The 12,531-nt window shown below is 44.4% G+C and overlaps 1 protein-coding gene across 8 annotated transcripts in view; it reads left to right on the forward strand.

The window, feature by feature from the left end:
- The window catches only part of KIFC3 (kinesin family member C3), a 422,885-nt gene that overhangs the window by 376,068 nt on the left and 34,286 nt on the right, over window positions 1–12,531 (forward strand). For all 8 annotated transcript variants that reach the window (XM_086945003.1, XM_086944997.1, XM_086944996.1 and 5 more), the window contains 4 exons: window positions 264–375; window positions 1,794–1,975; window positions 10,702–10,806; window positions 11,113–11,243. In XM_086945003.1, coding sequence (XP_086801129.1) covers window positions 264–375; window positions 1,794–1,975; window positions 10,702–10,806; window positions 11,113–11,243 — 530 coding nt within the window. The remainder of the gene's footprint in view (window positions 1–263; window positions 376–1,793; window positions 1,976–10,701; window positions 10,807–11,112; window positions 11,244–12,531) is intronic.

Raw genomic sequence — 12,531 nt, forward strand, 5'->3', positions numbered from 1 at the left:
TATTTGATAGAATTGATATTTTTGGGGACCCAGACCTGAATACATTTGTCTTGCGTAATGCTTAGTGGTGAGCCATTTAGTATACTTCAGCAGTTCTTATCAACTGGTTTACTGTCCAATGTAAACACTCGATTTTTTGCTTCCAGGGATATTCTCGGTGCAATTTTCTTCCCTTGCCTCCAGCTCCTTGTTTTCTTGTCTCCTTGGCTCCTTTTGTGGGTTAGGTGCATTTGTGCCCGCTGACTCTGCTTTTTCTTTCTTAGATCGGGCAGATCATTGAGGAGGTGACCACCACTAACCAAGGACTGCTGCGCAAATACAGACGGGAAATGCAGCTGCGGAAGAAGTGTCACAATGAACTGGTTAGACTAAAAGGTAAGGTAGGGCAATCGTTGTTGGGAGTGAAGGTGAGAGGGTGTGGATGAAACTCCGAAGGCTTTGGGGGATAGGAAATTAACTTAAAATGAAGGAACGAGGGCAACCAAGACTTGTATACTATTGTCATGCCTGAGAAAAGGCCCGCAGTAAAGTAAATGATGCGCAGGTTGAATTTGAAAGCAGAGATCGGGTGACGGTGGGGGAAGTGGAGTGTCTTGTTGAATGTGTTAAGGAAATGCTTTTTATGGCAAGTATGGTGAGATGGGGTGTTTTCTAGAGCATTTGATGGGTGGCTGTAGGGGGGACATTTTAATCTGGAAAGGCTAGCAAGGAAACTGGCTCAAAACAGGAGAAGGGAAAACCTTTTTTTGTTAACAATATGGTCCAATGGCTTGTGCAGTGATAGTGTGGGGATTTGCTGTGCCGGTTGTGGGAAAAATGCAGCGGGAGTGCAACTTTTTGTTAAGTATAGTGCAAATTGGAAAGGTGACCCAAGGCCCAAACTGGATCATATCCAAAGATATTTCCAGCTTCCAAATCTTTCCTGGGTTTATTACATGTATTAATGTATACCAAATGTAGGTGTTACAGTTTGAATATGAACAGGATGGTCAGTTGTCTTTTTCATTGGTCTATGTATCACAGCTCTGATTTTAACCTTAAAGCTGGCTCAGCTCAAAATGTTGCAGTTCCATGGAAGGTCCTAATATCATACTTTTAAGTGATGCACTAGGAAGATTAATTTCTGTGTTGTTCTAGCACGCCCCTCGTGGACCACAAACAAAGCACGCCTGCAGTGTTGCTTTCAGTGTGGCATTTTTGTTGGGTAATCTACTCCCTGCAACCTCCCCCCCCTCCCCTAACCCCCCTTCCCCCGGCTCATCAATACCTACAGATCTCCTGCTGTCACAGTGGAGCTCAGTGGCTGCAGTTGCCATAGACTCCAGATTGAATGCACTGCAGATTATCCAAAGGTCAGTAAATCCCTTGTCATGCCCCTCCATAGCCATTGTAGAAAATCACATTGCTGCCCCTCTGTGAGGAACATGAATTCTGATAATGGTTAATATGCCAGGGAGGGCTAGACAACCTCCGTGCTGCCTGGGTAACTGCTATCATAGCCATCTTCCTCCCCTCAGGGTCCATAATGCCCCCTCCACCGTCCTCTGCGGCTGCCCTGGGAAGGGCTCATTGTTGACATTTATCCTCCAGATGTACACACTCCTCTCTTGTCAGTGACTCCCATCTAGTGAGGTCCATCACAGCCCCTGGCCATGGCTTTGTACGGTGAGGATGCGATGCCTACTGGCGTACAGCGCGTCTCGGTGGTTGCAGTGTTGCACAGCATGAATCGCCAGCAAGAACTTGGAATGGCTTGCCCTATTCATACAACCCGACTTTAATTTTTCTTTCAGGAAATATTCGGGTTTTTGGCCGTGTGCGTCCAGTAACGAAAGAGGATGGCGAGGGCCTGGAGTCTTCGAATGTAGTGAATTTTGATGAGGACGATGATGCCATTCTGCACCTTGCTCATCGGGGGAAGCCAGTAACCTTTGAGTTGGACAAGATCTTCCCTCCTCAGGCCACCCAGCAGGAGGTAAGTTCTGGTCTTCCGTCTTCTTTGCAGTGGATAGCCTCTTATCCTGTTGAGTTGGTGGCTGGGAGCGTGTTTGAGAGGGAGGTTGGATGTTCATCTGACCTAACCCATTAGCAGGAGCTCGACCCAACATGAAGAACATCCAAGCTCACATAACAACCGGTATCCTTCGATTCTAGTCCCGCACTGTAAAAATAGAATGATCATGGAGTATATTTTCATCTACTCGACTGAGGGGCCTAGAATCTTCAATCATGTAACATTGTTTTCACTCTTTTTTTAAAATATAATTCTGAACAGGCTAATTAATTAGTCTTTACAACACTAAAACTTCAATAATATCCCCCCTGGCAGCCCAGTTCGTTTAATCTTTCTTCGCAGGATGATTTTGACTTTAATTGAGGCTTAATAAAATGTAAAGGTGTTTTTCAGCTCATTTTAGTGTTTTGAACACATTCTCAGCAGCCAACGTCTTCAGCTACAAATTGGATAACTTGCTTAACTGTTTGATGCTTTGGTATTTGACACCTAAACTAGAATGTTCTCTTTTTGTTAACTTTCAACACTTCTTACATTACGATGATTCTTCGTTGCCATTTTGTTCCAAAATACCAGTGAATCGTGATTATGTGTCAAAACCTTTTAACTCTTTTAGTAGAAATGTTCAGCTTGCAAAGCACCGGAGGGGGGGCAGAGTTGAGGGGTCAGGGGTTCTTATGATTCATTCCTCTGAAATGAAAACAGAAAATAAGTAAAGAGCATGAAGTTACATTTACCTCCTATTTTTATAATCTTGTTTTACAGAAGTAGGCCCAGTTTATCCTTTTATTCTAAACGGAAATTCACTCTGATAAGGACTTCAATCGTAAAGAAGTCTGCTTTTGCAGGAGTTCTGTCCAAGGATAGCAATTCATGTAAAGCCAAAGTGACTTCATTGGAGCCACAGCACATCGTGTGTTCCCTTTTTACCACAACCTCCGATGCGGATGCTACTCTCCTTGTTGTTTATTATTCTTAGTACTTTTTCCCCAGAGATTTCGGTTTAAAACAAAAGTTTTTCCCGCACAGTGCTAGGCAAATGTTACCTTTCAAGAAAGGCAAGCAGCGATATTGCCTGAGATCCTCTGGAAGTCTAGAAGGGATGCCTACCTGAAAGGTCATAGAGGAGAAACGATCTAGGACAGAACAGAGATGCTTCCTCTTGCAGTGTTACTAGCCAATGAAGCACAATATCTTTGGCTCTGACTCCGACTCATGATAGATGCCAGAATTGGTACAACACAGTACTGATGACCGCGGTGATGCATGCAGTTTACCACCCACTTCTTCTGATACTGTGGATTACGAAACCCTTCAGGGTGCAAGCGGCTGGATGCTTTGCCTGGTGTAGACATTGATTTATTGCCCCCATCCTTCATGGCTGATCTTCACAGAAGTTATCTCTACGTCGTCCTGAGAACTTCCATTACCAACTGTCGAATTAAGGTCGATTAGCTTCACAGAGGTCCTTCAACCTGTTATGTCTGTGACTTAACCACTCCCACCCCTCAGTGAAGCCCTCATGAAGCTGGTGAGAGATGTTCGGGAAATGTCACATCGGCTCCTGCAGTAAACCACTGGCTGGAAAGATGTAGGCCAGCACAGGGTGACCCCAGTTTGTATTGGTACACCCTGCTGCAGAAAGTCTGGTGGTGCAGGTGCCATCCTCCACGAAAGAAAATCCACGAGCCTCCCTGCATACCCACCTGATGGGGAATCGAGATTCCTCAGTGGCCTTGAATATACATTCTTGGCTCAAATCTGCTGCCTTTTCAAGATATGACCAAGTGACGTTCTAGGATATGACCTTCAGTGAAGGCTGTCTCTTCCAGTACAGAGATGACGCTGCGTTGGAGAGTATTAAAGCGTGGAGAACAGCTCGATCTTTGGAGCTCTAGTTGTCCACAAAGGATTATAGGCAGTTTGAAAAAATGTCTGCCTTCTCAAAAGTATTTCGTTTTCAAGGAAGACAGCCCCTACAGCCTCCCAGCAACAGAATCAGTTACTCCTTCGGTGCAGAGGCAAAGGCTTGGGCCTCCAGGCCCAGCAATCATCCTCCTCCTCCTTCTCCATTCCCCCTTCACTATCTGGAAAGCTGCTTTATTTCAAGGGCGCCGGGCAGCCTGTGGGAGAATCAATGTTTTTTTTTCACAGGCCTTTAAGGCTGTAACATCAGAACAATGGGTCCTTCATATTGTAAAAAGGGGATATGCTCTTTCTTTCCAGCAGACTCCTCCCCACGCCTCTCCCTCAGTCTCTGCAGTCAGAAGACCACTTTTGACCACTGCAGCAGGAGGTGGCAGTTCTGTTGCTCTAAGGAGCAATGGAGTTGGCTCCAGAGCACACATTTGGCCAGGGGTTCTAATATCTGTACCTCCTGGTTACCAAGACCTCAGGCGTTTGACCTTTTACTCAAAGAATATTTCAAAATGCAGTCCCTGGCTCAGGTGCTTCTGGCATTGAAAGAAGAATACTTTGTTGTGTCCTTCCACTTGCAGGGTGCATGCTTCCACATAACCATTCTGCAATCACACAAGAGGTACCAGCCCTTTGTGATAGACTCCACTCACTACTAGTTTGTAGTTCTCTCAATTACAGCAGCACTTCGGGTCTCAACTAAGGTGGTGGCAGTGGTTGCAACTCATCTCAGAAGGTGCTGGGATCTTCATATTCTGTACCTCGATCACTGGTCATTGATTCCTACAAATCTGAGGACAATTCACCAGGAATAGTTTCAAGTCATCTTCATATCCCCAGACTGATTGAGAGCGGTGCGATACACAGACCTCCCGCTCAGTCTACCTCTCAAGGTTTACCTCCTTTCCCAGTCGGAGGGGCAAGTGCTGCACCCCAACGTCCAGTGTCTCCACCTTCATGCCAGGAGATTGAGTGTGGATATGTCAGCTCCTTCCTGCTGCCTCGAATATCGTCAGCATAATAATGTCTGCTTGTCAAACCTCTACCATGGTCTGCTGTGAAAAGTTCAATAGATGTGTCACCTCCTGTAAGTAGAAGAATGCGGATGCCTCGAAGGCTCACTTATCATGCCTCACTTAGTGTTTTGCACATTTGCTGGTCCATCAGGGCTGTGTGGTGGACCCTGTCAAGGGATATATTGCAGTCCTGTTTGCATTCCTCTGCCTTCCTTCCAAGCCATCCCAATTGAAGCCCCCAATCATGATGAGGTTTTTGAAGGACTGTACCTCACAGATGCCAGGTCCCAGAGTTCACTGAGTTTTCTTTGGTACTTTTTCTTGGCTGTGTTCCATTAATTGTAGTATGTGGCAAATCGCTGTTCTCACTCTCTCTGATAGCTGTCTGTAATAAACTCACACTTGAGTTTGAAGTACCTTGGCTGTGAAAATGATGCAAGTTTACGTTACCTCAATACTGTCATACATACATATGTCTAGTAAAAGTAAATGTCCAGTGTTTGTAAAGCGCAAACAAGTACCCGAGGGCGTCAAGTTGCTGGGGGTAGTCGGGAAGATTAAGTGAGCTATTACCCAGAGTCACATGTTGCTGGGCTGATCTGCCGCCAGCGCCGGGGATCGAGCCATGAGTCCCCGGGTTCCGGAGTCAGCCCCCCAGGCCGCTGTGCCACACCTCTTCCCTGATACCAAAGGCACCCGACAGAGTGAGGTCCAGCTTTTCCCTTCCTTACATAGGGACAGTGCAAATTTCAAGGTGCTCTTTTCTTGCAGGAGCCGCTCTTCCAGCTCTCCTCATCAGAAGCTTCATATCAGGACCAGGGCCGTAAAAAACATTTGAAAAGCAAGAAAAAGTATTCTGAAGCTTCTGTTTTTTAAAAAACCTAACAGGACGCTAAAAAATATAATTACCACTTGGGAGGGTCCTTCCAAGAGGGTCTTCACAACAACAAAGGAAGGCTTCTATAAAGGCCGGAGTAATGGTTATTTCTAAGATCCCTCTGCATTGAAAGTGAACAGAAAGGGGACTACTGAATGGTTTTACCATTCTCTAGTGAAACCGCACGCCATTACCCATTCCAACTGAGAAAACTTGTAAGAGCGTGAAAAAACTGATCTGGGTAACAACATTACCATGTAGTCTGCACACAATCGCTTTAATGCTGGTCTTAGGCCATACTTAGCGAGGCAGATGCTCTCTCTCTCCCTCCGTGAGGTAGCTTTCTCATCCACTTCCCAAAAGGCAGAATCATAGCTTTCCCAAACATGTAGGCCACACCTTTGGCAAGAGACCATAACTCAGTCTTTTCATAGTATTCTGTTATCTGCTTCTTGGTACACAGTGATGCCCTTGTTCTCTGTTACACCATGGAGAGGTTATCCGATTTTGTCATAGGATGCAGTCATATCAATGATGTAGCAGTCTGAAGTTCATAGCAGGCACTTTCCTCTCAATGCGGCTTGACAATCACTGAAAAATAGCCTTTCTTGTGTCTTTTTCTGTCAGAGATATAACATAAATTGCATGACTTTTAATAGAATGGTGATTGGGTGAATCCATCCTGGAAGAATAAATAGGCCCAGGAGGGGGCATCGAAAAGGAGTAGGTGACATCCCAGTAGTGTTGGCATCCATCTACTTTGGCCTGTAGTAATAAGTTGGTATAAACCTGCAATAGCCCTGCCTCTGTGTACATCTGTGTGTTTTGCGGTTGATGAGCACGGGCAACCTTCTATTAGGATGGGACTGGGAGATGGCATTCAGCACTTTGCCCGGTGCATTATTGCAACTTCCAGATGCAAGTAGTGGATTTATCTTCCACCATCTAATTGCCACTCCTGTTCCAAGTGTGGGTGAGGCAATATCAGGAGGTGCTTGAGGAGGAACCAGTTATCTTGGTGTTGCGCCGCCAGTTTGTGATGGTGTGTGAGACATCTGGCAGTTGAAAGTACATAGCAAGTTGTAAATAGGCAGGGGCTGCTTATTCTAGCCTACACCCAGAGGCAATAGTAGGATGCTGTAACCAAGTTCTGATGTTACCTACTCCCTCCATGCTCCTTCCAGCTATGTGCCACCTCCTTTCTCTGGATTCATCCATCCACGATTATTAGACTGAGGTATAAGTATAACAAATGAGCCAACCTTCTTTGCACCAAATGTGAGCTGCTTAAAGAGTTACATGCCTGCTCTGAAGTAGTGACTAATATATTGTGTTTTAAATGGGCCATGTGACTAAAACGACTCTATCTATGATGTCAAATAGAACAACCAATAAGCAGAAGAATACATGAATGCAAAGTTCCAAATAATTTGAGAAAATGCTCAGCATAGTAGGAAAGAGTAAAACACGGAGTAGTTAATCTTTTGAAAAAAATATTTATATATATAAAGATTACTTAGTCAATCATAAGGGTACAAATCAACATTGAAGGTTGAAATACATTGCTATACAAATGAAAAAAGGAAAAGTGAAAACAACAACCTATAATTCATTTGCAACAAAGTCCAATCATGTATCAATTAAAAGATGACATCTATTCAAATACAATAAAAAATCATCTATGAAGGTTTAATCATAAGCAAAGAAAAGGACTGAATAGTCGACGTTTCGGTCTCCGGTGGAACTGATCCTTAAGACCTTCTTCAGGACAGTACACTATGCAAACAGTTTTGACCCTTTACTGAGATGTTAACAAGAGACCATACATGCTCCGAAATGGATGATTTCTTCTGATGGTCTTAGATATGAAATACCTTTGTCGAATGAACAAGACCACTTTGTATTATTCCAGTGGTGTTGTGATGTCCAAATTGAAAGAACTGTATGCGTCAAATTCTTCTGCAGGTTTGAGTTTGTAATTTTCAAAAGGGCAAAGGGGCAAGTGTAGGGCAGAGGAGAGGAGGGCACTGACGGGGAAAGAGGTGAGAGTGGAGTTATGGTGTGGAATATAAGAGGAAGGCAGCAGGAGTGTAGCTACAAATGATGAAGTTGGGGTGTCTTGATCATTTGTGCTGTAGACGCAGGTACATGGGGGGGGGGGGGTATGTGGCGTGGCAGAGAAGCAGACCAGGATACCTTGAATATATTCTTAAGTAGGTTGAGGTTTTATTAACAACTGACTCAAAAACCAGAGGTTTAGGGGATTGAGAGTCCTATCTCAAACAAGGAACTCTGGAGTGAGAAATCAGTATTTGAAGCACAGGATTATGGGACTTGTAGTCCAGAGCTTCCACAAATGATTAAGAGGGGGACTGATAATCTAGTCCATTAAGCAAGGGTTTCTGGGAGTCGTAGTCCGGTTCCCTGCTTCTTCTCTGTCCGGGTGGTGTGGACGATGATGGGCGGCTCTCTTCCCTCTCTAATGGTTGGTTATTCCCCTCGTTTGGTGGATAGGGCCATGGAAAAAGAAAGAAAGAAGAATGGTGGTAAGGAAGGGGATTCTCCTTCCTAATAGTATCGCGGGAGCAAGGGAAGTGTAAGGGAATATCCCAACTCCTTCACCAGTGTTTCGCAAGCGCTCTGAATATGCGTGCAGGCTGGCCGGTTTCTAGATCTAAGACCTCTCTCCCTTTACACCCCCGCCCTAGAGTGCATTAGCTCCAGGCCTCAGTACCAACCCCAGGCGTCCCCGTACCATGTCCAGCCACGTCCCTCCTGGGCCGTGGCGGGAGGCTCCGCGTTGCCAGGTAGGGTCTGGCTGCCAGTCTGTTCCTCCTTAGGCTCTCTCCCACTTGTCCTTAGCCTCGACGGCCGGTGCTTCCTCTTCCTATGGGCCGGCAAGCGCTGCGTCGTTCCACAGGGTTACTGCAAAGGTCCTCACGAGCGTCTCCTTCTCCCTTGCTACACGAGGCGGTCCCAATGAACGACTTCTTCCTCCGGCGTCTTCCGCCTTGAAGCGCTGGGGGTCATGTGACAGAGTCACATGACCTGACAGGACGAGGGAATTAAAGGAATAGGAGTCCTCAGGTACGTGCTGAAAATATAGAAGGGAAAAGGGAGAACAATGAGGGAAATAATGTTCCGTCGGGTCTTCTAAGGACAGCGCGTCGTCACAGGGTCCAAGAACCCTTTCTACTGTAATCAAAACTGCCCCTTTCAACTGAAAAAGGGTTTAGACTGGTGCACATGCTCCTCCCAAGTTCAGGCCCATGACACAGTTGTAAGCCACTACAAGTCTGGAAGAGTATACCCATCTGTGGTGCAGCAGGTGCAATGGCACCCAGGCATGCAAGTTTGAGGGGCCTGGTAAACACTACTCATGGCTGCCTATTACTACAGAACAAGGAAGTAGACCGACTCATTACTTGTCTTAATTAGGGCTCATGACATCCTTGGTACATCATTGCTAGACGACATTGGTGTAGCTATTGTTAGTGGAGGAGGTGCTGCGTGGCAGGGCCATTGGATTTGCTAACATTAGAACCCATGACCCTCTACTATGTCACTGCAATCAGGACTTAGGAGGTAAGAGAATCAAAGAAGGGGCAACAAGGTGGGTGAGAAGGAATGGAGTGGAGAAGAGAATCAGCTGATGGAGAAACATTGTCTTCCTGTCGAACATGTTTAGAGAGGAGAGTTACTTTCGGACTGGAAGAGGAGTTTCTTGGGAAGTAAAAGTGGGACATGAGCAGTAGGTACAGGTAAAAAGGGTAGTAGTAGTCATAGGGTAGTAGGGCATAAGAATAAAATGTAGTAAAGTAGTAGTAATAGGACAAGAGCAGAGGGTTATGTGATAGACAACCGTTCATCCAACCTTTTTTCTATGTTCCAACCAGATATTTTTTTACTTAAATTTTTGGCTCAGTATTTAGCCAATGTTGTCATAAGGCCAGCTTTGTTGTCTACTGATAACTTGCAATCAACAAAAGAGCCACATTTTAGTAACTCTGGAACTTTTAGTCCATGCCTTTCTTTTCAATTTAGATGGGGCATGAGGCCTGGAGGGGGTGTAATTTTGCACACGATTTGGTGTTGTATGCGGCATGATCAAGAACCACTCCTTGCTTCACTTGGACTCACATCTTGCTTTCAATGGACCATACTACTAAGTAGCACAAATACTATACGTAGGAGTTAATTTAGGAGGGCATAATGGAGTAAGTATACAAAGGTTGCTGCAGGAGAGCAGCTTTCCGTGATCTATCGGGGTTTCCAATGAGAATTTGCTTCAATTATTCATGCCAGTGGTTTGGCTCTAATTTCTTTTTTCATCCTCGAGCTTCAGCTGATCTGTCTTTGTCAACCCTTTATTATCAGTGGATTTGTTACTGTTTTGAAAGATCTGTCACTCTGAGTCGAGGCTACTTTTTATGAATTGGTTGTCAGAAGGTGTTCTGGTCCATGTTCTTTATTGGCAAAGACCCATTCACCCTCTATTGGGTAAGCTCAGGTCTCACTCTACAAGAAGTACCCTTTCTGCATGTTTTCATACCACATATTCTCATGGATTGTGCAGGGTAATATTACTGGTTGAGCACCAATTCTGCATTTTATGCGCAAAGCCTTGATTTACTGTCAACCTGTTTAGGGACGGCTTTTTTGTATGCCCTGGATAAGATGGAATGTTCCGCCCAAACCCCCCTCCCCCCCCCCCCCCCGAAATATATCTGTAACACTGGATATAAGCTCCTTTCCCTCCCCAGCCTTTGTCTTTCTTGACTTTTTCCGGTCATCACAGTGGAGATACTTTACCTTTAAGGATTTATGTGGTCAGTATTGACTTTTCTCCAATATTTCTCATATGTGTGCTCCTCTAGGTGTTCCAGGAAGTTCAAGCTCTCGTCACTTCTTGCATTGATGGATACAATGTCTGCATCTTTGCCTATGGGCAGACTGGATCAGGAAAGACTTACACCATGGAGGTAAGAAATGAATGTCTGTGTCGGGCATTGTAGGGGTGTGCAGTCTCTCCTTACTATCTGTAACACGGACCTTCTCCTGCCTCACCTTTTCTCTGTCGTACGAATGAACCAATATGTGTACCATGATACCTGAACATGATCTAGGGCTGCGTTGCGTTACCCAGTTTGAGATCCTGTATATAATAAAAAGCCTCTCGCAACTTTCACAGTTGTATCTTTATATTTCCTGTTCATATTTCACCCGGAATTGAATCCATGGCTTGTAGCATTGTTAAGTCTAATGGGCTGCATTTCGTTTCTCATCAGGGAACTCCAGAGAACCCAGGGATAAATCAACGTGCCTTGCAACTGCTCTTCTCGGAGGTAGCTGAGAAGGCCTCTGATTGGCAGTACACCATTTCTGTTAGCATGGTGGAAATCTACAATGAGACACTGAGGTAAATGAATGGTGGGAGATAAGTGGTTAACACGGAACATGTGTGTAATGCAGTTAGCTTAGAATAATGTGCAATATTAGAGACAGATAACCTAAGTATGAGCTAGTAGATTGAAAAATGATACAGTGTCTCTTTTATGAGATCAGAGAAACCACTCCTACTTGGGGCAAATGCAGAAGATATTTTATTTTTACTCTGGATTTATGGTGTTAGTATTTCAGGTTCAAGAGGCAAGCTTCACCCACAAAATAGGTGAAACTAACTTAATACATGCTGGCGGAAAGTGTTTGATCACCAAGAATACACGTCTGAAATCTGGGACCATGTTGGAACACCTGGTATCTCTCACAGCAAATTAGGGGTGCTTGCATGCCTTTCCGTGTGTGGCTGCATTTTGTGAAAGGCTTTCATGTAAGCAATGACAAACAAGTCAACATTGTGGGGTCTGGTTGGTCTAAATTAGCACCTGGTCCAACACTAATTTAGAGTGTCAACCTCACAGGTGTGAAAATTCCAGTGGTGAAGCCGATGGAAGCTTCGTTGTCAAACACCACTTCATGTCACCTTCAATATAAGGCAGTGGATGTAGACTAGGTTGGATAGAACACACACTTTTTTGGTGGCTATACCATTAAAGGCCTCTTGTTAAACTTCCCCTGCATCAAAGAAGTAGAACATTTAAAATGAAGCTTAGAATTCAGAAGAGTATTTTTCAAATGATCCTTTAAAATGTTTTCATCTAAAATGTTTTTCCTTTCTTTCCTTTCCTCTCATGCTAAAAATAGGTTTATTCCTTTCACCTTTGGACTTCTGCTAAACCAGAACTTCCTAAAATCTTACTCCTTTCTGTTCGATTTAAAACCTACATCTGACTGTAGGAATCTCCGATCTCTTGGTGGTAATTATGGGGATAAGCTGCACTGCTCCACTCACCTGAAGAGATGTAATGGGTGCCATGAATTATAAAAAGATACAGCATGGTCTACTTCTGTGGTTTGGTAATGCCAAGCTTGCCTCTTTCTTTGTTTCATAGCTCTTGAATTGTTGGAACTCCATGAATAAAACATATTCTCTCATACGGCAAAATGTTGCCTTGGTGTATACTTGAGGACATTATTTGTTGCACTGTCAAACTAAAGACTTTATTCTGAATTTTCAGCATCTGAAAATCCAGCATACACGAAATTAATACTTCTGGATTTCCCTTTATTGCCTTTGTCATTTAGGACTTGCTGTGATGAAGCGCAGGTTTTTACATTTCAGGTGCTTTGTAAATATTTGCTATCTT

Source organism: Lissotriton vulgaris, chromosome 12 (genome assembly GCF_964263255.1).
Source record: "Lissotriton vulgaris chromosome 12, aLisVul1.2, whole genome shotgun sequence".
Classification (NCBI taxonomy): Eukaryota; Metazoa; Chordata; class Amphibia; order Caudata; family Salamandridae; genus Lissotriton; species Lissotriton vulgaris.